At 40.0% G+C, this 23,221-nt stretch overlaps 1 protein-coding gene across 2 annotated transcripts; it reads left to right on the top strand.

The window, feature by feature from the left end:
- On the top strand, positions 1-23,105 carry CCND1 (cyclin D1). 2 transcript variants are annotated; one of them, XM_007425530.4, is made up of 5 exons: positions 1-531; positions 2,133-2,348; positions 3,199-3,358; positions 9,784-9,932; positions 21,002-23,105. In XM_007425530.4, the coding sequence occupies exons 1-5, from the start codon at positions 334-336 to the stop codon at positions 21,155-21,157; spliced, it is 879 nt and encodes a 292-aa protein (XP_007425592.1). In that variant the 5' UTR covers positions 1-333; the 3' UTR covers positions 21,158-23,105. The 2 variants fall into 2 exon arrangements, with proteins under 2 accessions (XP_007425592.1, XP_088001940.1); XM_088145814.1 differs by lacking the exon at positions 1-531 and adding an exon at positions 576-815.
- Positions 23,106-23,221: the final 116 nt, after the last annotated feature.

Genomic DNA, 23,221 nt, shown 5'->3' with positions numbered 1-23,221 from the left:
CGCATTCTCTCTTCGCGCTTTGATCTCTGCTTAACAACAGTAACGTCACGGGCACTCATACAGGAGAGTTTTGTTGGAAGTTAGAAAGTTTTGCAGCCTCCAGAGGGCTGTAGCAGTAGCAGCAGCAGCAACGGCAGCAGCAGCAGCGGCGGCGGCAGCGAGCAGCATCTGAGGGACTCAGGGGGAGCGCCAGAACACACTGACTCAGCCCTTGGAGCCCGCAGAAGAAGAAGAAGAAGAGGAAGAGGAAGAAGAGGAAGAGGAAGAAGTAGAAAGGCGGCGGCGGCGGCGCTGGTGGAGGCGGCGGCGGCGGCGGCGGCGGCAGAAGAAGACATGGAACATCAGCTGCTCTGCTGTGAAGTCGAGACCATCCGGAGAGCGTACCAAGATGCCAACCTCCTCAATGACAGGGTCTTGCAGACTATGCTGAAGGCGGAGGAGACTTGCTCGCCCTCGGTCTCCTACTTCAAGTGCGTGCAAAAGGAGATCTTACCATATATGAGGAAAATAGTGGCCACTTGGATGTTGGAGGTAAACGTGCTTTGCAAAAGTTTCGGGCTTTCCAGAAATAAAGCGATCCTTGCGTCTAGGCGTCCCCCCTTCTTCCTCTCCTAACCCCAAGCCCTGTTTCCTGCACCCTAAAAGATCTCGCGGAGGAGAGGTCTCCTTCGCCCCCTCCCAGCGGCCGGGCTGCTTCTCTTCGGCTGCAGGGACTCGGGCTGGAGGACGCGGAATGCCGATCGCGCGCCCTGTCAGCCCGCTCGGAGCTCGGGAACCCCTCTGGCATGAATCCGGGCAAAAGCGGGGGTGCAAAAGTAAGTTTTGGAAGTTTCCGAAGGCGCCCTCCCCCAACGCACACACCCCTCTTGTGGCTCTATGGATTCCCAAAGGCGGTAACATTAGAGCCCGCGAACCCAGAATACCCCCTCCGGGTTCTTCGGCGGCCCCTCGTGCTGGCCATGCATTTGATGGGGATTTTATTTTAAATTAATATCCATGGACACGTATGCAAGTGCTCCTAGTGCCAGTATTATGCGCCATCTTTGTTCTTTTATTGCAAAGGCCAAGTGTTTATTAATAATTAGAAAGGGAAAAGCTCGGCGGAGAAAAGTGGGGTCCCCGCGGGGCCACCGGACCGAGGGATCGGGATCTTGGCTTCCAAATCTCGGGGAGCGGCTGGTTGAAACTTTCCTTTGTTCAGAGCAGAGGGAGGCTTTAGTCTCTTCCTTTCCCTTCCCCCCCCCCCTTGGAAGACATGCTTTTGCTACAGAAACTTGTCGGCAAGGTCGCCCGGCAAAAAACAGTGTGGGTTTCGCGTTTCCCCCTTGAGACACGTTTCAAAGGGGTCCCAGCAAAATCAGGACAGGCTGGGCTATATTTTCAGCCCTTTCCCGAAGCTCTGCGTGCTTGCGAACTATTTTTAATTAATTTTTGAAAGCCTGGGTGCAAGCAAATGTCGCACGCTGCTTCTCTAGGAAGAGAGAGAAGAGGAATGGGGGGTCTTGGAGTTTGACTTCGGGGAGGTCTTTTTGTAAGGCACTCCTGTCCCGTCCCAATGGGGATCGGTAAAGGATCCCCTGGGGGGTGTTTTCAGCCAATTTGGGGGGCGCTGCTGATTTTTTAAATATTTTTAAATATTTTTTGAAAAGATGACGTCTGGGGAAAAAGCTTGCAGCTGCCTCTCGACGCCACCTTTGTGTCTCGAGCAAAGGGGGGGGGATCAGCCGCACTCAAGCCAAATGGAACCAATAGGGGGCACCAAGGCATATGCCCCCCAACATTTTGAAGCCCTGATTGCTTCCTTGGGGTTGCCTGTTGGTAAATCGTGGGGTCTCGGACACCTATTTTCTTCATTTCACCCAAATGTCCAACCACGTTTCCGAAAGGCACATTTTCTTCTCTTGCGACTTTCTCTTTCACTTCTTCTACATACCACTGTTTTCGTACTTTTTTAAAAAAATTAACTAAATAAAGGATGCTCAATTAATTTGTGGGTTATTTTTTTCTTTTGCTCTCTGCCCCCTAAAAATATATTCGTTATCAGAAAGGAAAGAAACCAACTTGATTCAGGGAGTAAAAGCTTTCTAGCATGTCTCTCTTTTTTTCCCCCCCCTTTTTCCCCTTCCTTGCAGGTTTGTGAGGAACAGAAATGTGAAGAGGAGGTTTTCCCCTTGGCGATGAATTATTTGGACCGATATCTCTCTTTTGAACCCATCAAGAAAAGCCGCTTGCAACTACTTGGAGCTACCTGTATGTTTGTGGCTTCAAAAATGAAGGAAACTATTCCTCTAACAGCAGAAAAACTGTGTATTTACACTGATAACTCCATTAGACCTAATGAATTACTGGTAATTTCCTGTTTTTTATTTCGTTGGGGAGCAACAAATTACACAAAGGCAGTAGATTTTTTTAAAACTTCTTCCATTCTCCAGACAGTCCTTTTTGTCTGAGATGGCATGGTTTTCCCATTAGAATTCTTTCAGTCGTTAAATATGCAAGTTCTTAGACTTCCCGGATAAAATGGAATATATAAGCGTACCCCCTGTTTTGAAATGAAAGCTGAACTGCAATCTTATAACCACACTGTAGAGAGGCAAGTCCCATTGAACTCAAGCACATTTATTCTCAAGTGAACGTACATCAGAATCAGACCACTAAACCAGGCATTTTCTTGGGGGATGGGGAAACAAGTAGATGCATTTAGTCTTGGGATATTAGTCAACCCCTGGGCAGCTGCAGCCCACATGGTGCAGTAGATTAATTGAATGAAAATGTCCTAATATGTTAAATCCTTATTATTCACTCTAGGAAAAATACAGTAACAAGATATGGGATAAAATGAGTGGCTGGCGCCCTCTTGTGTTAATTTGAACAATTTGCCTGGTTAACGCACACTGGTTCAAAACAGCTGGCTGATGATAGCGCCAGGAAATGGTGGGGGGAAGGAACAGAATTATGTAATTTTCATCTGGAAAGGCACCTACCTTGGCTATTTGTTTTTCTCTGGTGGCACTATGGTTGCTGCTGAATTCGGCAAGGGTTCAGTTTCTGTTGCCTGAAGCAGAGGACCTAAACTAAAGCGATGTAGTACCAGGGTGAGAAGACCACAAAAGTTGTGTGCCTAACTATTTATAAAGAGAACTTCGTAACCACATACTTTTTCTTGTTCCTTCTTCTCTTCTGTTCCCCCAAACCCAGCAAATGGAACTGCTTCTGGTGAATAAGCTGAAATGGAATCTGGCTGCCATGACTCCTCACGATTTTATTGAACATTTTCTAAATAAAATGCCTGTGGCTGAGGACAGCAAGCAGATCATCCGTAAACACGCCCAGACTTTTGTGGCTCTCTGTGCAACAGGTATGAGCCTTGCACTCTCCGAAGGCGTGTTATGTTTCTATGTGCCCCAGCAAATGCACCCGCTTCCCTTTTCCACTGTCCAGAATTCTTATAGTGCACCCTATAAAATGGGTGGCAGTAGTTCAGCATAGCTAATGCTTGCACAGAACATTAGCTTGCTCCCAGCACCTGGATTACTTTGCTAAAGGTGAGTTGGCCTCTACAAGTGGCCTTTCTGGATGGCTTCAAGGCTGAAGTTGGTGCTTTGTGAACTGTGGTGTCAGAGCAGGGGGTTGGCAGCTCAGCTGGCAGGAATGGGTAAATGGCTGTAAAGCACCAAAGCCACTAGGCTGGCAGGACTTGAAAGCTGGTGCATTACTGTTTAGAATGTATTCAGGGTTACAAGCATACATCAGGTTTTCCCTGGAACCTCATATTTCATTCTTGTCCTTTCCCGGTTTATGGTTTTCCCACCTGAATTCTTTAACTGCATTTCTCCTTTCCAGGAGAAACAAGAAGTGGGTACTATAAAAGTTTGCTGGCTAGGAGTTGAGTCTCACCACGTGCTTGGCTGCAGCCATGTGCACTTAAAGCCTCAGGAGGAGCTAGAGACACTGACTAAGCTCTAGGATTTCACAGAGAGGCCTGGTGTTGGGTTTCAAGGGCAATGTGTGTGTCTGCGCATGTCTACATTCTCCAGCTCCTCCAAACTTTTCTTGCTGTCGTTTCATTTCCTTGATTGCTGCTGCCACACCCACTCAAACAACCAGGAGCAGGGGGTCAGAAATGCAACACTATATTCCCGATGTCCAGGTAGACCAGCTGCTGCTTTTTTTAAAAAAAGAACAAAGTGGGGTAGGCCAGAGAGGAGAAAGTGCCAAAGCAGAGAAAAAAATGAGTAATTAGGCAAGCTCTAGAACAACTAAAGAACAAGACAACCTGGGTATGTGTTCTTTCAAATGCTTGTAAGGTTGACTAGCAAGGATCTCATACAACCTACTCCAGTCTGGGTCCTTCGAGATATGCTGGCTGGGACTTGCAGTTACAACATACCTGGAGGGTCCAGTTGAATGTTTTTAAAAGTCACGCATACCAGGATTGCACAGATTGATTTGTATGTATATGACTCATCAGATCCCAGATGGGCACAGGAAAATTTAAGATTTATCTGAGACTGGAAACCTGAAAGGCATATAAATTCCAAGGGCCAAGTTGGCGCCAGAGGTAATGCTCAGCAGTGCTTGTGATGTCACACCTGAAATGAAATTGGTAGAAGGATCCAAGAAAAATAGCAAATCGTTTTTTAAAAAAAAGGTTTTAAATGGTCTCTCCACTGCAGTCTGGTTTGGAAAGCTAGCCACAGAAAATACGTAAATATTAGGCATTTTTCAAGCTTACCCTGCTTCCCAAGCTTAGCTACCAAAGGGAGAAGGTGGCTTAGGGATTTCTGGGAAATGTGTTCTTTGCCAAGCCCTTAAAATCCTTAGAACATTTTTTTAAATATATATAAAAAAAACACAGGCTTTTTATCAGCCTCATTTGCAGCCATGGTGTTAGTTTAATAGACTCTTCCTTTCAAATGCCTGCCCGGCCTTTTCTTTAGGGTATGGGGATATTTAACCTGGATTGTGCCACTGGCAGAAAGAGTCCCACAATGATGAAAACAAGAATAGTTCAAAGGTTGGAGGCTTGCAAAGGGCCAAGTACTTTGATCTGCTGTCAGCGTTGTTATGTTTCTCTTTAGAAGGCAGGTCTTGAAGCCTATCTTAAACATTGTTCTAAATGCCCATACGGAAAATGAATTGATGAATGCAAACCTTGTCCAGAAACGTTTTACACAAGCTTAAAGGAAGTGTGGAGGTCAACAAGGGAGCCCCCAACCCCAAGAAAGTCAGTGTGAATTTTGCCTAAGTCAACATTACTTAATAGGGTTTTATGTTAGCAAATTTATCCTTAGTAGTCATTAGATTAATTGGGGATGCCTAGACCAAGATGTGGGTGTTTGTCTTTTCTGTAGCACATTGAGGATTTGCCATGTCTGTGTCGCCCTCGTCTAATTTGCCAAGTTTTCATCTGGATGAGTTACAAACTCCTTTTCATTTGCAACTGATGGAAGTTTCATTCAAAGCTCATTGTAGGAATAATCTATTTGACGACTGGCGATTCTTTAGAGCGCAAATATGTAAGGAAGAGGCCCCTTGGAGGAAGTTCCAACACAACATTGCTCAAGTTTAATACTGGAAGAAAATAGTTTACATGAGGTGAAGGTAGGGGAAGAGAAAACGAGATGGAAGAGTTGCGTGAGTGTGGCTTTGTGTTGGATACAAAGAAGATTAAAAGTAAAAGTGACGATAAAAAGAAATGTATCTCCTCTTTCAGCTATGTGCCTGGTCCAGCTGGATTATTTTGCAGTGTTTTGTTTCGTATATGTTTTCACCAAAGATACATTTTTGGGGAGGAAAGTCCTGAGTTGTTTCGCTTAAGTGAATAAGGACTTGCAAATCAGGGCAGCAATAACATAAAGTAAAAGTGATGCTGAGACCGCTGCTAAGAGAAGCTCTTGCACATAAAAGCCAAATGATTAATAGGAATAAATATTGGGCGTGACCATTTTTCATTGTGTTCGTCTGGTTGCCTAGGCATAATCAGGATGATGATGATGATGATTTGCTATTATTGATTTTCCTGGATAAAAGTTGTTCCCTTTGAAACCTTGCTTGCCCTAGTTGTTCCATTCTCAGGGCTTTTAAAAATTTGAAGTCTCAAGGTATGTGACCAGTTGGAACTTGTTGAATCTTGCAGCCGGTGATTTATGTTCAGAGTTTTGATTTGGCTCAATGAAAAGATTTTCATTCATAGCCCCCGGCTCTCCAGACAGATGGAATTGCTGCTCCATTGAAAAAGGAAAAGGGGGTGACTTGCCTTGTTAGGAATTTTTTTAAAGCGCTACAGCGCCTAGATGCCTGCTTTGTCTTCCCTTCAGGGTGGCTGGCATTCTTCTCCCTCCGCCACCCCTCCTCTTTTTTTAACCACACTGAAGTTGTTTATTCTTTTTGGATGAAGTCTCAGATAGGCTGCTGGGGATGTGTGCTTCAATTGAGGGGGCCTCTTCCCCATTGTAGCTATGTCAGGTCTAATTCATCTCACCGAAGCCCCCTTGTTCTGGAGCGTTCAATAGTGCAAGATGAGGCGATGAAGGCTGACAATGATGCCACGCTCTTCACTTGCGGGCATCCAATTACAGCCAAGAGGGGCCCCCTGATTAATATGCTGAAATTAGTGGTCTCTGCCACAAATAATTCCTTGTTGGGTCGCAACAAAAAAAAGTCTGTCCATGCGGCTTGTTATGGGAACATGGGGTGGTTATGGGGACAGACACAAACTGGTCATTTAAACTTCATTATCACTTTTCCCATCTCGGAAAGAAAAAGTGTGACTAGGAATTCATGTTCTCGTTTATTGCCATTTTAAAAGGAAGGTGTTTGTTGTTGTTGTTTTAATGGATTCCCAAAGGTGCTTGTGTGATCATCTTAATGTGATCTGTGATGGATTTGTCTTTTAAATACAGAATGCTTTCTTTCAGATCGAAAGGGGAAAAAATACTAAAACAATCCTTCAAAATTGGGAAAATGATATTTGATGAATAAAATGTCTTCTGTATTTCTTTTAACAACAGCGACCATGTGTTTGATCAGAATGCTTGAAATGAGTAAAATTGGAAATTATCTAAACTTACTTCTTACAAAGTCTACACAGATGCACATATAGTACACACACTAACAGTAGTTCAGACCTCTACAAAATAAGAATCTCAGACATCAAATAGTATTTAACAAATACCACATATTGACTATGTCATTCCTAAACATTTGTATGTGAATTTGGGAGTTGTAATTCCACCACTTAGAAAGCATCAGATTGGAAACATTGTCTGAAGGAATCTTTGCACTCCTTACGGGGCTGCTGTTGGAAGTTACAACTGGTTCAGAAGGCCACATTGCAGGTAGTCGGGTGTACCCCTGTTTAACATCACTACTTTGTGAGCTGCAGTGGCCCCAAGCAGGCTTCCAGATACAATTCAAGATGTTGGTTACCACCTAAAAAGCCCTTCAAGGCACAGGACCACATTATTTGTGGAACCACCTATCTGATTATCTCTGCCTGTCCCATAAGATCTGTCTGGTGGGCGTGCATGCATTGGGTCCCTTTATGAAACAATGCAATCTGATGGGACCCAGGGGATGGACCATCTCTGGTGGGGGCCCTCACCTGTGGAACAACGTCCCCTTCCCCCTTCACACATACAAACAATTTGGATGGCCCCAACCCTGCTGAAAATCTGGCTCTTTTCCTGGATATTGAATGAACCTATTTTGTAAAGGTTCAAAGAATGTGGTTGGCCTCTGATGTATTGCATCTTTCTATTTTTTTGGGTGGGGGTCATTTTTTTGTTTACTTGAATTTAAACTGATGTTGTACAGAGTAGCAGTTGTGGGTTGGGCAGCCATATAAGATGATTAAATAAATTTAAAATGCAATGATTCGACACCTTCAGGATGGGCAATTATATGTTGCACTTCTAGTATTACTGCATTATGAATTGCCTTCTTTCTTCAGATAAAGGACCAGTATTAAGAGCAGATTGTGTTAACTTGGAATTGTTACCTTTGCTGACTGAGTGGCATAAAATTAATTCCTGCTACTGATGAAATAGATTATAAAAGAAATGGGGAGAGTCCTTCTCACTCTATAAATTCATCTATTCCAGAAGATGGAGGATTCACTAGATCGAATATATTTAGTTAATAGATAAAATTTGAGGTGGAATGTTAGAAGGGAAGTCCCATTGTAGGCTTACAATGTTGGATCTGCCCACTTCTAAAAGAAGAAAAGGGTTTTATATTACTGTGATGCAGTGTGGTGGATAAAATGTTCACATGTGTCCTTAAGTTACATATATTATCTCAAAAGTGATAGAAATTTACATATCAAATTATTTTAAACACAGATCTTCAGGTCATTTAAAGCATTCTTGGCAGCATAGAATCACAGTTGAAGCATTGAAATAATTAAGGAACTGTCCAGTGTGGTCTAGTTTTAATGATATTGGGATCAGAGTTAAAAAGATTCATTGGTTATACAGGCTGCTAAGAACATTTTCTTAAGCTGATGCTGATCGGATAGCATTTATTAATTATACTAAGAACAACTAAGCCGTGCTCCACTTCTTTTAGCTCTCAGTCATGGTCAGATGTAAGCGTGAATCAAATCCTCTTGCTTAGAAGAAGGAATTTTAGCCTAAAAATGCAAATGATTACTTTTGTTGTTGTAAGAAGGAATAACATTTTTTATGGCAGTTATAGGCCAATCAATCACAGGAGTGGTTTTATACCAAGACCTACAGCAATGCAGCTTGGAAATTGGCCCAAGTTCTTGTCAGCAGGGTGTCACATCAGAATGTAACTGATTATCTGCCAATTCGTGGGTCCCCCTCCACTTAGCTACACCACATTTACATTACATCCCTGTTGCCAGGCTAGCAGGCAGTTGCTGATAAGAGAAAAGGGTGAAGCACAGCCTTTGCAAAAGGAAGTGTTCGTTTAAATCTAGTTTCTGTACTTGGAGGTTGGGGAATGTTGGCAGTTTGGTGGGGTTAGTCTGACTTTTCCTTAGAGAGGACTGTGAGATTATGTGATGAGGATACCTGGATCAAAAAGGATATGTGCCTAGACTGCAAGGCTGCTCTTACTCCAGGATAAATTTGACCAAGTTCTTTTCTTCTGAGTAAATATATAATTGGTCTGGAAGATGCTGTTTTGCGTAGAACTCACAAATTAAAGAAAAATATGCTTGAATAGAAAAGGAAATGGGGAAACTTTTAGAAATGGACAGTGTTGAGATCTGTACATTCAGCTGTCAGAGAAGGAATTGCAGTGGAAAGAAAAAGTTATGCTCAAGTTTTAACCCAACTACTCAGGTTTGATGCAGTAAGGCCTAACCACAAATCCCCATTCTATCTTGTTGGAGACTGTCAAATATAGCTTGCAAAGTTCCACACAACCACTAGATGGCAGTAACAATTTATTTACCGCCATCTAGTGCTCTTCCAGATTTTTGCAGCCCAGATCTGTTAGTCCTAACATAGCTACCAGATGCTTTGTCATTGATGGAAGCAAATTATTTGGGTAAGTTTACCTTAATTCTAGTAGGTTGACTTACTTGGGATTATTTATAAGGAGACCAGAACTAATCCAGGGAGGTGTCCTAGGAATAACAAGATGCCTAAATGCCTATGAATATTGGAATATGGTCTTCTGTGTTTTAAGTTATCATAGGCTGCACCTTTAAATTGTCAGGTGTCTACCACTTAAGTGTTATTTTTCTTTTACTTGCATCCACAAGAATGGTTTGTACAGTAACATCTCTTTGTTTTTGTTTTCTGGCAGATGTTAAGTTTATTTCAAACCCACCTTCCATGATCGCAGCCGGTAGTGTGGTAGCAGCTGTGCAAGGTCTTCACCTTGGAAACACTAATTCTTTTCTCTCTTATCAATGCCTCACACCTTTCCTATCAAAAGTTATCAAATGTGATCCGGTAAGTGATTCTTGATCCTCAAGTAAGCCTTTTTTGCTGTAACTGAATTCTGATTTGTGTTTAAATTGATGCAGTATATCTGTGTGCCTCCACATGGTGTTCGTTCTGTTTGTGGATTCCAGTCATGCAAAGGTGGAAAGGTTGCTTTATTTATTTATTTATTTATTTACTCATTCATTCATTCGCTCATTCAGTTTGTATGTCTGCTCATCTCACCAAGTGACTCTGGGCAGCAAACTTAAAATAAATTAAAAACAAAGTTCCATCATAAATGCAAAAATTAAAATACACAGCAGTTAAGGAGGATGCTTTGCAGTAAGTCATCTTGTCTTCAGTGGTTTTCTCATGCTGATGTAATACGGCAGATGTAATACGGCAGATGTAATACCAGATTGTATGGGCTGAAAAGGCACCACTTGTTCTAAACTTAAGCACGAAGAAAGAGGAAAAGGAACTCTTAAATCAAGGCTGTATTGATTTGTTTTAAAGGAAATTGCAGTGCAGAAGAAAGCTACACTTAAAATAAGGGGAGAAAATAGTTATTGCAATGAGCAAACTTAATAGTATCTTTAATTTTATTTAACTGCTCAGAAGATTCTCTGTACTGTAAATGATTAAAAAGGAGAAGACCCCATTCCTAAGAATATTCTAATTATATGATTGGTTTACTGCTAGGGAGCCTCTACAGAAAATAATGCTGAATTACTTCTCCCTCAGCCTTCCTCTTAACAAGTGCACCAAAAATATGTCCCGTAATTTTGAGAACACTTGGATGGTCCTTTTCCTGCCGCCCCCACCCCAAAGCTTCCTGGAGATGCTCATCAGTAACTGGTGAGCAATAAACCTTTCATGAATGAATGGGCAGGAAAGGCGCCTACAAGGGAGACCTAAAGTCAATGATCCATGCTATAATGGTGTGTGAACTTAAGACAGAGTTTAGCTTTGTTTTGGAACAATGTGAGAACCCAGTAAATAGATGCTTGGAAAAGGTTCTTGTGAGGTCTCCAAATGCCAACAATGTATGAAATAAAACTAGCCCTATGGTTTTCCTCCAAATCTTGAGGCATGGCTAAAGCCATCATATATCCCTAAAATGTTGTGGATATTATCCAACTATTCGGGATAACAGTCCTCCTAAAGTGTCTTTCTTACAAGCAGTAAGAGCAATTTTAAATAAAAATACAGTGCATATTATTGAAGACCAAACTTTGAGGATCCTTCTAATGGAGCAGCTAGTAATGGCATTGTGTGAGGAGGAGGAGGAGACCAAATAAGAAACCCTTCCCTCCGTCTCTTTTCCAGGATCTCTTACTCTGAGCAGATTCTGAGGTGCCCATTGTGTGTTATGCCCCACCCTACCCCCTCTTTCCAGGGTCTCCCCTGAGAATTGTAGATAGAGGACAATCACATAGGCCCCCAAACATACTAAAAGATCATGAGGAATAATATATTGAGGCATTTTGATGGCAAACTTTGCTTCATCTCTAGATTATGGATAGATTTATTATGGTACAGTATTTCTCAAACACTTCCCCCCCCCCTTGATTTTTTGATGTGGACTGAGGGCAAAGTTTTGTCAGGATTATGTGCACTTAGTGTAAAGAACATGAATCCCAGTTTGCCTGTCCTGAAGTTCATCATCTCAGTATGCAGCAAAAGGGTGGCTTAACAAGTTTGCCTAGGGCAAGCTGTCTGTGTAATTCAAAATGCCATTTTGGGGACAAGGCTCTGCTACCTTGTAGGCTTTCAATTTGCTGCCAAATTAGGACCAAATGAGGCCCATAAAGATGTGTTTAGTTTAATGGAAATTGCATTCCACTGACAGCAAGACAACGTATTTTGGAGTAATGTTGAGGATCCTTCAGAATAGCTCTAAACAAATTTTTTTAATAGTCACCCTGTGTGTGATTCACATTGTTTTATGGAGGATCCTGACTTCCTCATAATTTTCTATCTGAAGTTTCCCCTCTATCATCTGTATTACAAAAATGAAAAAGAGCCAGGCAGGGAAAAACAGTTAGTACTTAGTACTACTATAGTATTAGTATAGATAGTAGTGCTAAGAATCAGGGTCACTGCTGGCATACAAGACATCTTTATGCAGAATTCCCCAACAATTTTTTTAATATTCAAGATTTATTAAATATAATTATGCAAGGGCTTGCCGGGTCATCAATATAGGTTCTGTCTCAGTCTCAGTGGCCAAGTGCACATGCACAATGTCAACAAGCCTGTGTTGTTAATATTGCTTTTGGGGGGGGCAACTGGCACCCCACCATACCCCATGTGGTGCCCTTGTGCAATGCACAATTTACACACCAGATTGTGGCGGCCCTGCTAAGAACGTTCTGTCTGAAAGCCTATGTGGGTTCAAGATGTTAGGGTGCCATTTAGCCAGCACTGATGGGTACTCCTTTAGTCACTTTTAAGAACATCTTTTCAGGACTGCTGAATTAAGCACAGTATTTTTGATGATATGCAGAGATGGTGCTTAATACATGGAGGTCTTTCTCTGCAACTTTACAAAAAATTCATCAGCTATTCTCAGAATTCTTATTTCAACTGTAGTCCCATTTATTTTAATGGAGTGACTATTTTTTAGAAGGATGTATCTTAAAAATGTTCAGTTTTCATCTGTCTGAATTCACCGTGGAAATCTTAGGCTGTTTGAAATGTTCAAATAAGAGAGCAGAGTTGTTCCAGCAACTACAAGCAGTTTAGTTCTTTTGTTTCCTGGAGAATTAGCAGGAATGAAGTGATTTACTATATTGGTAATACCAGGGTAGGCGACATGGTGCCTGCAAGGACCAGTGTTCATCCTGGGTTCTGAAATAGTGCCCACTAAAATCCTTTCCAAGGTGACTTTTAAAAAATGTTCTTCTAGTAAAATGTAATGAGAAGTCAGCATACTGGGAAATACTGTGAAGTCATACAAAGTTCTAGTGGGATAGTAGAGAGCATCTTGTAGGGATCTAATTCACTTTCTTCTGAGCAGTGAGTGTGACTGTTTTGGGATTGGCCATGCCTACCGTATGGCAGCCATTTTGTGAACAGCCATGTCTTCAATAGAAGCCATTTTGCCCCTAATACATGTTCTCAAAATTCCAAATGTGCCCCCAGCCTGTTATCTGACTTCAAAAGAAAATCATATTTAAGCCTTCTTGATTCCTACATTTGTGTTAGACCCTGTCACATGACATACTTCTGACCAGATGTAACAGTGCCTTTCCGTATGACCTGATCAAGGGCAAAGCTTCTTTTTTTAAAGAGGAGCTTTATCGCTGGGAACAAAGGGCCTCAGTCTATGGATTTCACTCGACCTGAGGAAGGTGTTTTCCACTTTACCTGGAAAGGTGTGCTACTCACAGAAGAGCTGTTTTAATTTTAGGCTAGAGTACTATATTATTGTTACAGAAAGATAAGACTAAATCCAAGGATGCTCTATTTCTGGTCTAAACTCTTGCATAGACACATGAGAACTGCTTTTGAACAGCCTTCCCCAACCTGGTGCACCCAGATGTGTTGGATTTCAAGCACCAGATCCCTTCAGTTGTCACTGCTTTATAAAAAGCAGCACCAGTTTTCTCAAACTCAGATTTCAGGTCTCTTTGGACCCACGTCATGATAATTTAGAAGTCATCTGACAGAACATTGTTTGAAGGAGCTGTGATCCATAGTTCCCTGTTTTGTATTCACAGCAATTCATCATCGTCATCATCATCATCATCATCATGCTTATTATTATTATTATTTTTATCAAAACAGGGAAGCTCAAAATGTTTCTGCCCCCATGGCTTGCTTGTTTCTTCCATTCCATACCATTTATTCATATTTCCATCATTGTCAACTGCAAGATTATTATTTAGCACATGCTTTGGAGCCTTACAAAGAATTTTGTACAGATTCAGTTCACACTGCAGTCATGCAGAGGTATGATTAAGGCAACTAGCATGAGGTTCTCTGATTAAAAAAAGAACTTTTGAAGGGATTGATCAGTTTGTATATTTCCAAACTGCTCAATGTTGTAAGTTGATTGAAGCATACTTCTATATTGCCTCTGAAAAATACATTAAATAAAAGAATGTGAATGTTCAGTTCTGCTGAATTAAGCTTGCTTCAATAAAGGCAAGTGCTATTTTCATTTTTTACCTGTTTCATATTTTCCCAAAAGCAGTTTCTCAATTGTAGAACCACCATATGGCTGAAAAAAAGACCTTTATCCATCAACTCTGTTCAATTTGTCTGTGAGCCACGTAGCAGCAGTTTCCCAGAGTTTCAGGCAGGACTTTCTCATGCATAGCCATCATTAGGGTTTGCAACTGAATCATACTGCACCTAAATGACATAGGCTCTTATCTGACCTTTCCCCAAAGCTGTGTTGGAAGCCATTTTAAAAAGTTTTCTTCAAATTTTAGAGAAAAAAGCAGCATAGATCAGTGATACAGACTTTGAGAGCATGCAGGAGAGTCATAAGCAAAACCTTGATGAGCTTTTCAAAAATGGATCCCTTGAAATGTAAATATCAGGTGATGATGATGACAATGATAGGATAATCTCATTTGTTGCTTGATTTTGTTGTGATTTCTATTTTTAGGTTAATATAGGATGAATTATCATGAGTGGTAGAATGTGAGTTATTATAGTTTCTCGAACTTGCTGTCTGTACATATTTTTTTTCTACCATAACATTCAGTCAATCTTTATTTTGGTCTTTGACCAGTATAATACAAAGATTATCATATAGTTGTGCCATTAAAAGCCTGTGTAAGAAATTCAGAATGTAAAACACGGTGTGTTCTTCAGTTAATTTCATTTGAACGGTTTGAAACACATTTCCGACTCTTACCTAGAATAGATGGCCAAGGATCTGAGAGTTTTGTAATTAAATATTTTCCTTTAACTATGAGAAAACAATTGCACAGTTTAATAGCATCTGATTGGAATTCCTTTATGGTTCATATTTATATTTCTAGGACTCCAATTTTGCCTTTATCTGTGGTAATTAGAAGTCAGATAAAACAGTAAGCCCTCTTGAACTATCTTCCATCAGTTTGGCTTCTGACCTCATCGTTAGACCATTTTCCCATCTTCAGACAAATGCCAGGCAAAAGTCAGTTTGATTAGGTTTCTGTGTTATTTACAAATAAATTGGAGTTTGTCAGGCCTCCTCAAACCATAGAGCATCTTGTTTGTATTCCAAGTAGGCAATAAATGCTGAAGCTGCCTCTTTTTTTGATGTTTTCTGTTGTTACCTAAGCCCAATCATTTTTTAAACTAGTGGAAGTAGCAAACTAATTTGCTGCCAACTCAGGACTAGCTTAAGCAAGCTTTAAGTTACAAATGTTTAAGTTACTGTATGATGCTGCTGCCTGTGCCTCCTTGAAATCTCTCTTCCCACTGAGGAAGAAGCATGGGAGAACAGCTACTCTTCCTGTGCTCTATCCTCCTCATGGTCTTTATCAGAATCTCAGGATATGAACAGTGGGAAACAACACTCTTTATATCATGATCATGGGGGTTGGAGAGTGAAGTTGAAGTCCCTTTTTCATGTAATTCTGAGATAGATGCCATATTGATGGAGGTATCTCCTTCCTCCTCAAGCTGCTGTCATATGTGAGAACCAGTCATAGGAGATTTATCCACTGATCATTTTGAGCCTATATGCAATAGAACATCATGGTAGCTATACTACAGCCAGTTTGATATACTCTCTGCTTCAATATATATTTGCATATGGGTCTGTGTGCGCAGAATCCAGGAGATAATTAGAAGGCATGTAGTTTAATCTACATGTCATTTTAGTAGCTATTATTCAGGTTGGCTAGATATATATATAGGCCAAAATTATATCCAACACACACATGTCTTAGGTCCAGTAGCAGAATGAAGTGATCTTGTTTTAAATACAGATTTAATTCACAAAACTGCACGATACTTTCTCATATTTATGGTTGTGTTACAGGATTTCTGTGCCATAATCATGAGACCCTGGGCAGCTTAGAAAGATAAAAATAAAACCAATTGACAACTCAAGACACATTATTTATTTATTTATATTTTGAATTTAGACACCACCCATCTCATGATAATAATAAAATCATGTAAAAAATAATAAACAGAGCTGATAATGCAGTAGCAGTACTGTAATATATTATAACTCCAAAGCCTAATGAAAGAGGATTGTTGTTCCACTACAGCATTTATACAATTTACCAGATAAAATACTTAGCAATTAGAAATTCATTAAAATACTATAGTCTTTCAATAAAAGCTGTTTCCAGTTAGAACGGTATATTCTAGTATATTGCTTTCTTCATTAACAGAAGCAGTGACTGACAGTATTAATTATTGTCTTAATATAACTCTGGCTCAACCCAATATAATACAGGAATGGTTTCTCAAGAACAGGATTCCACAGACATGATTTCTGAATTTACCACTACCAGCCATAAATTTACATTCTGTCATCTGCTTTTTCTTTTTTTGCCCCAGGTACCCAGCACAGATTCCCCTTACCAGAATTTGTGCATTACAGAAAACGTGTGGGGTGTTCTACTTCAGATATGGCCTTCTGCCACCCTTACCCTCCATGTTTTCTGATACGCAGAAAACTTCAGAGGGTATCTTGTGTTCTACTTCATGAAGTCTTGGGAGAAAATAAGAATTTTGCTTGCTGCTTCCAAGATTCCTCATTGGGTTAAATCCAGATTTAGCCATAAATAAAAGGAATAGGGTTTAAACTAATCATGATCTTCTTCTCATTCCCAACTCAAACTTCAAAGGAAGATTGGGATTTATCTACATCATAGGCACCTGTACAATACAGGTAGTCCTTGCCTAACAACAGTAATTGGGGCTGGAATTTCTGTCGCTAAGCAGTGCAGTTGTAAAGCATGACATCACATGACTGTGCCACTTAGCAACAGCAGTTCCAGCAGTCCCTGGTTACCGTTGGTAAAGTTGTTAAGGGAGGACCTCATGTGATCATGACTTTTGACTTCTGCCAGGTTCCCCATTTACTTTGCTTGTGGAAGCTGGCAGAGAGTGTCACAAATTGTGGTCATGTGACCATGGGATGGTGCAGCATCATAATCATGAGCCAGGTGCCGAGTGCCCAGATCATAATCATGTGACTGTGGAGGCACTGACAGCCAGAACTTCAAGGATTGGTCATAACTACCACTTGTTCAGCTGTGTCGCAAGTTCAAATGGTTGCTGAACAAGGGATCATTAAACAAGGACTTCCTGTATAGTTTCTTCTTTCCAAGCTCAAGCGGAGGTAGGAGTGCTTCCTGGAAGTGCAGTGGGATAGAAATGATTTCTAGTTCTACTACCAAGAGTAGAACCAAAAAGGGACAGTTTGCTCCCTGATTGTGTATTGAGCTGTAAAACACACTATGAAAGTTACAGGCCTTGGACACCCTATTATTTTACTTATAGTTTGCAGCTGTTCTTTAGGTTTGGGGTATTTTTTTTCATTGTCAATCATATGGTTATGTATTCATCTTAGACAGTCTACTGAATTCCAACAGAGAACTTAGGAAGATAACATTTCACACTTGATTAGTCAGGAACAGAACCATGAGAGAAATATGTATCCTGTTTTCCCCGTATGGAATTGCTGAATATGCCATATAGTTACGGTTGAGGCAACCTCAGAACTTTCCCAGACTTTCTGAAACTGAAAGAAGTGTAGGGAGGGGGAGAGGAGAGGAGAGGAAAAATATGGTGGAAGTCTGTTCTTTACATTTCTTTTTGAGATAAAACTTCTGGATATTTAAAGAGGGATATTTATGATGAAAAAACTTATTTCATATAATGGATATCCCATCCTCCTGTCTTCATTGGGAAAAGCAAAGAGCAGAGAAACTATCTGTGGCATAATGACTTTAAGACATGGAGTGTTTCTTTTTGCTAGTTAAAATACTGAGTCTCTGTCAAGAGGAAATATTACACTAGAGTTTAAATCAGTAAAGGTCAAGGGTTATTTGTTTTCAGTGAGCTGTAACTGATGGTCTGATCTGCTTAGAGGTAGGATTAACCTCCCTCTCTCTTAGAAGAGCCTTGCAGGGAATTGTAAGCTTGGATTTTTAATCTTATTTTATCCCAATGCTATGTGGTAGAGAAGGTTCTTGTGGCAGTAGAATCAGTGAAAAGCTGGTAGATCACCCAAGAAGCCTCTGAAGGCAGAACTGAAACAGAAAAGAAAGAAAACAGCAGGCAGGTCACCATCTCAGGAGAGCAACATTCATTTTCAGTCATGCACATCCTAACACTTTTGACGGCAATTTATCATGGAAGACTGGGTTCGCCACAAGGGCTAGTGCATGTCATAGGTTAAATCAGAAAAGGCAATCCCAAAAGAAAACTTCAAAGTTCTTAATGCACAGAGTTAAACATGTTGAGAAAAGCTTTTACAATGTTTGTTAGAGACAGGAGTAAACAGGGGGCCAGGGAACTTCAGCAAACTACTGTGGGATTGTTTGTTTTGTGCATTTAAGGTAGCTATTACCACAGTGGCTGTGTACCAAGAAAGGTGTTGCACCAGCACACATGAATATGCGTATCGGTGGATTTTTTCTGTGTTTAATTTCTAACTGATAATGCCTGTTTCTATCAGAGAAGTCCCAGATCTGCTGCAGAAACAAGGAAACAACTAATGCCATCAAATGTATGCACTGAAATACATTGATGATTCTTTGAGGAAGACACTTGCTCTTCCTGCTTATTGTTTTATCAATATATCTTATAAAAAGCCTGCCTGATACCCTCCAATTGCATTTTTCTGTAATAGGCATTTCCAAGCACCTTGTTGTGGTGAACACATTTGAAATCCTGATGGTAGGTTGTAGGCAGTCTCACCAAATGGCTGCTGGAGGGGGGGGGGGCATTGCCCAGTCTGACAGAATAACTGCTGTGAGAGACATAAGTAAGTGCCATTTGCTGCTGCTTCTCTACCACTCCTGTTTACTTTTGTTGGACATGCTTACAAAAAAACCCCCATTGGGCTGCAGCCACTTATCAAGGTTCTGGCCTCCATTTGAAGCCCAGAGGCATTTTTGGAAGGAAAAGTGAAACTGAAGGCTGTTGTCGTGTTCTGGAGCATTCAAGTGTTCTGTTTTGTTTTGTTTTTTAATGAAGGAATTTTTAAATATTGAGAATCAGGTGGGGAAATAGACACCAATGGAGATGTTCTATAGGCCCATTGGTGCCCCTGAATCTCAGTTTGGCTTCCCAGGCCTATAGCATCCATCATCTTCAGCAGTCGTGATTCTTCCCCATGCTTTTGGGGGATATCAGGCATTGTAACCCAATATATCTGAAGTATATTGGATTGGGAGATGGCTTTGAAGTCACAGTACAAGTAGTCCTCATTTAGCGACCACAATTGGGACTGGCAACTTGGCTGTTAAGTGAAGCAGTCATTAAGTGAAACCATGACTGTGTTTACAATCTTACTTCAGCTTTCCTTTGCTTTACAGACCTGCAAAGGTCATAAATGCAAACATTGGTCACAAGTTACTTTTTCATCACTGTCATAACTGTGAATGGTTGCTAAACAAGGCAGTTAATAACCGAGGACTACCTGTAGTACCTTGTTCTCAGTATAAAATGCACTGGGGCACTAGACAGTATCTTCAGAATTAAGAAACTTATTTTTAGAATGAAGTTACAAATTGATCCCCTGTTATTAATGCCTACACTCACATAATTGTTTGATCTGTTAGCTTTGGAGTTTCAAGTTCTTGTGCTCTTTGTTTTCCTACAGTTGGAAATCAACTGTGTTGCTCTGTAAAGCAACAGGGATTAAAAAAGAAAATTTGTCATTTAATTTCTAACATATATATATGCACATTCTTAGCCACAATTGTTCAGATGAACTCGCTTGAGTACTACTTCTGAATCAGAAAGAAGGTTTTGGAGTACCTGCAGGTATCTTCAGGATGGTTATTGTTAGATTAATTTTCATTCAGGATTGTGTTGGCATTCACTCACGTTTGAAGTAATTTTCTTATTGCTTGGCAGTTTTGCTCCATTACAGTGAGCAGCAGGATGAATTTGGATCTGCAGGTGGCTGCAGAGAATGATCTGGAATAGATTGCTGAAAGTTTCTGATTCTTAATTTTTTATTTTTATCAATTGCAGGAAAAGCCCTTTTTCTTCTTTATAAATTAAGTTATTGTATGTCTGGTTTAAAATACTCTGTCATAAATTTTTACATTGGGATAGAAACGATCTCAATGGCTTAGACCCATAAAGGTAATGATCTCGACATTTTACATTGGTTCCTACTGGGTCGCAGCCCCACCCCACCCACTCACCCCCTTTTTTTTTTTTTTTTTTTGGTCTTGGCTTCAGGGCTGTGTTTTAATTTGTTTGTTTGGGGTTTTTTAATGATAAATCTGGAAGCATGAAACCTGCCCATGCTGCTCTCTAATATTTTTGATTTACACAGGAAAAAAACACTACAGATAGACTTCTTTATTCAAGATAGGAAGTTAACAATTTTGCAATGAAGGCAGCCATTGTTTCTTTATTTAGAGTGGTGGCAAGAAATTGTCTGGAGTTGCTTGTGAGGTCTGCTGATTAAACAGATGGCTTAACATTTCTGTCTTCGGCCTAATGAGTCAGTGTCTCCAAATCATACATGTGGCTGATCTTTCCCTATGGTCAAATATCCTGCACTTTTATGTAGAGGGAGGGAGGGAGGGTGACTGACTATGCATGTACTTTTATGTACCACCTTCAACCAGTAGGTCCAAATACAGTTTTTGAAGAAAGCTAATAAACATCAACAACTATTGAAAACTGCCTCCAGTGAAAGTCTATCACATGAGCTGGGCTTTTGAGTTAGGAGAATAGTTTGGGATTGTTTGATGCCAGGATGGCATTTGCCAATGGAATGAATTCCTCTTTCCTCGCTAACAGAAGACAGTGAGGAAAAATCCCATGACGTGGCTGGAAGCCATGGTACATGCCCTTTGTTTGGAAGAATATGATAGTTCCCTTTATTTGCTAAAGAAAATTTTATTGTCCCTCCCCTGTCCCTTTCTCTTAAACATCTACAGGATTGTTTACGAGCCTGCCAAGAACAGATTGAATCTCTCCTTGAATCTAGTCTTCGCCAGGCACAACAACACAACATATCTTCAGAAACAAAGACTGTTGAAGAGGAAGCTGATCTTTCCTGCACACCCACTGATGTTAGAGATGTGAATATTTAAGGAGGACTTCAGTGATTGGATTTACTTGGCTGTTCCAGCAAATGACAAAAGGGCATCTGAGAAGGAATTGGCATCAAGATCTTCTCCCCAGAAACCTTTTCTCCAGAACTTTTTATACCAGAAGGGAAAATGTTATTCATTCTTTTTTCCTTGCTATTCCTTCCTTCCCTTTATCAGTTTAGCAGGCAACTCACCCTCCCTAATTCCCCAGCTGTCTTAAAAAGAAAATAAAATAGTATCTGCATGATCTCTCTAGGGACTTGTACTGCATACGTATGTGTGTGTATGTATGCATGTATGTTACAGACTAGGCATTACAAGCAACACACAATGTCTCCAGGGGAGTATTAGATTTGTTTCTTGCATATTAAAAAGCCAACCATTTTTAAAGTAGAAGAGGGTGTTTTTAGATAGATTCTGTGTTCTGGGTTTGTGTGTGCGTTTTCCCTTTTAAAAAGCATAGCTTTAATGCAGTTCTAGGCTTTTCTCTATCTTGCTTGCTTATGCATTTAGTCACTTTATAAGTCATCTGTAAATGTTTATTTTATTCTCTTAGGTTTAGCCTCTTCACCTTATAAATGGTTAATGTAATCTTTACATTAGTATATGTTAGCATACATCATTATTATATGTTAATCTTCTCTGCCTGTGGATTGCCTGTGCATAAGCCTTCTAGAGTTCCACCTTAGCATGGCGGGAGAAAGGCGTTAACATACGTTCCAACAATAAAGAGAAATTGCAATAGTGACATAATATATTTTTGTAACCTTCCTATTTTTTATAGTTACCTGTGTATACATAAAACATACTAGTTTTAACCCAAAAGATACACAGCCTACTTATGTCCAGGTTGAATCCACAGCTTATCTCTTAAAAAAAATAAGTTGTAAAACCATTCCATTTCAAAGCACTTTCAGTTCATTAGGTATAGGAAATACTTCCTTTTTTGTGTGTGGGAATTTTTTTCTTCAAATGGAATGGTTTGGAAATTATATATATAAATATATATATAAATATATATATATATATAAAGTGCTTGTGTGCAAACTTGGAATTGCAAAGCAAGTGCATTTAACTATGGTGTTGAGGAAAGGTGTGTTTTTTGGTCTTTTTTTTTTTTTTTTCACCTGAAGGTTGTGTTCCAGTCAGAGAAATTGCATTCACAAAATTGCCAGGATATCTTCCTAACCTTTTTGATAGAAAAGATATTTAGATGATTTTTTTTTTTTTTTGGTGCCAATTCATTTTGTTAATATAAATTTAGGGGCCTGAAAGGTTTACCTATAGAACGCATATTTTGAGAGTGGTCTCTAGATGTTGTACAACTGAAGGCTTTTAAACACTAAAATGTATAATTTATAGTTGAGGCTAAAAGGAATATTTATTGCAGAGGATGTTCAGAAAGGCCAGTATAATTTGTAAAATAAATCGCCCCGTTGAGTCTAACAAAATAAGAATTTTCTTTTTACCCTCAATATTGCAGTTAAGTTCATCTTCCTAAGAATTTAGGACATTTTAAGACAGTAACACATTTGGCCCAGATATTTTCAAAATAGCATTAACCATGAGAAAGGACCATAGTTAAAACTGTACAATTGGTGTACTTGAAAAAAAAAAGATCTTAATCCAGTGTATTTCCCCTTCCTTTTTTTTTTTTTAAATTTAGCTACAAATAGAAAATTTGCACATCTTGGCTATGTATCTTTTATTATTGTAGAAGGTAGCTGAAGGGACGTGGACATAGCTGTTGAAGTTGATGCTTGAGGAGAATGTGATGGCAAAATGTATGTGAGAAACTGCCGCTAAGGTGTTGATTGTAAAAAAAGAAAAAAGGAAAAAAAAAAAGAAAAGTTTTTAAAAAGGAGAAAAAAAGGAGCGGATGCTCCCACATTTTCTGTTGAGCTGCTATGGATAAATTCCCAGCATGAATTGAAAAAAAAAAAAAGAATTAACATTGCTTTTCTGTATCTTTGTCATTGTGTTTTGCTGCTATTTTGTGGTCATTTTTTGTTTATACAATGTCATATACTGCCATGTTATAGGTTTTAAATTTTCTCATAGAAA

The sequence above is a fragment of the Python bivittatus genome, unplaced genomic scaffold, assembly GCF_059951505.1.
Source record: "Python bivittatus isolate LINGU-HERP-01145 unplaced genomic scaffold, Pbiv_v1 ctg000480_np1212, whole genome shotgun sequence".
NCBI lineage: Eukaryota > Metazoa > Chordata > Lepidosauria > Squamata > Pythonidae > Python > Python bivittatus.
The sequence above is the reverse complement of the archived record's forward strand: the minus strand, read 5'-3'. Positions and strand labels throughout refer to the sequence as shown.

Coding starts and splice junctions, on each gene's coding strand:
- CCND1 (XM_007425530.4), top strand. CDS start 334: ATGGAACATCAGCTGCTCTGCTGTGAAGTCGAGACCATCCGGAGAGCG. Junction 532..2,132: donor TGGCCACTTGGATGTTGGAG/GTAAACGTGCTT, acceptor CCTTCCTTGCAG/GTTTGTGAGGAACAGAAATG. Junction 9,933..21,001: donor AAGTTATCAAATGTGATCCG/GTAAGTGATTCT, acceptor AAACATCTACAG/GATTGTTTACGAGCCTGCCA.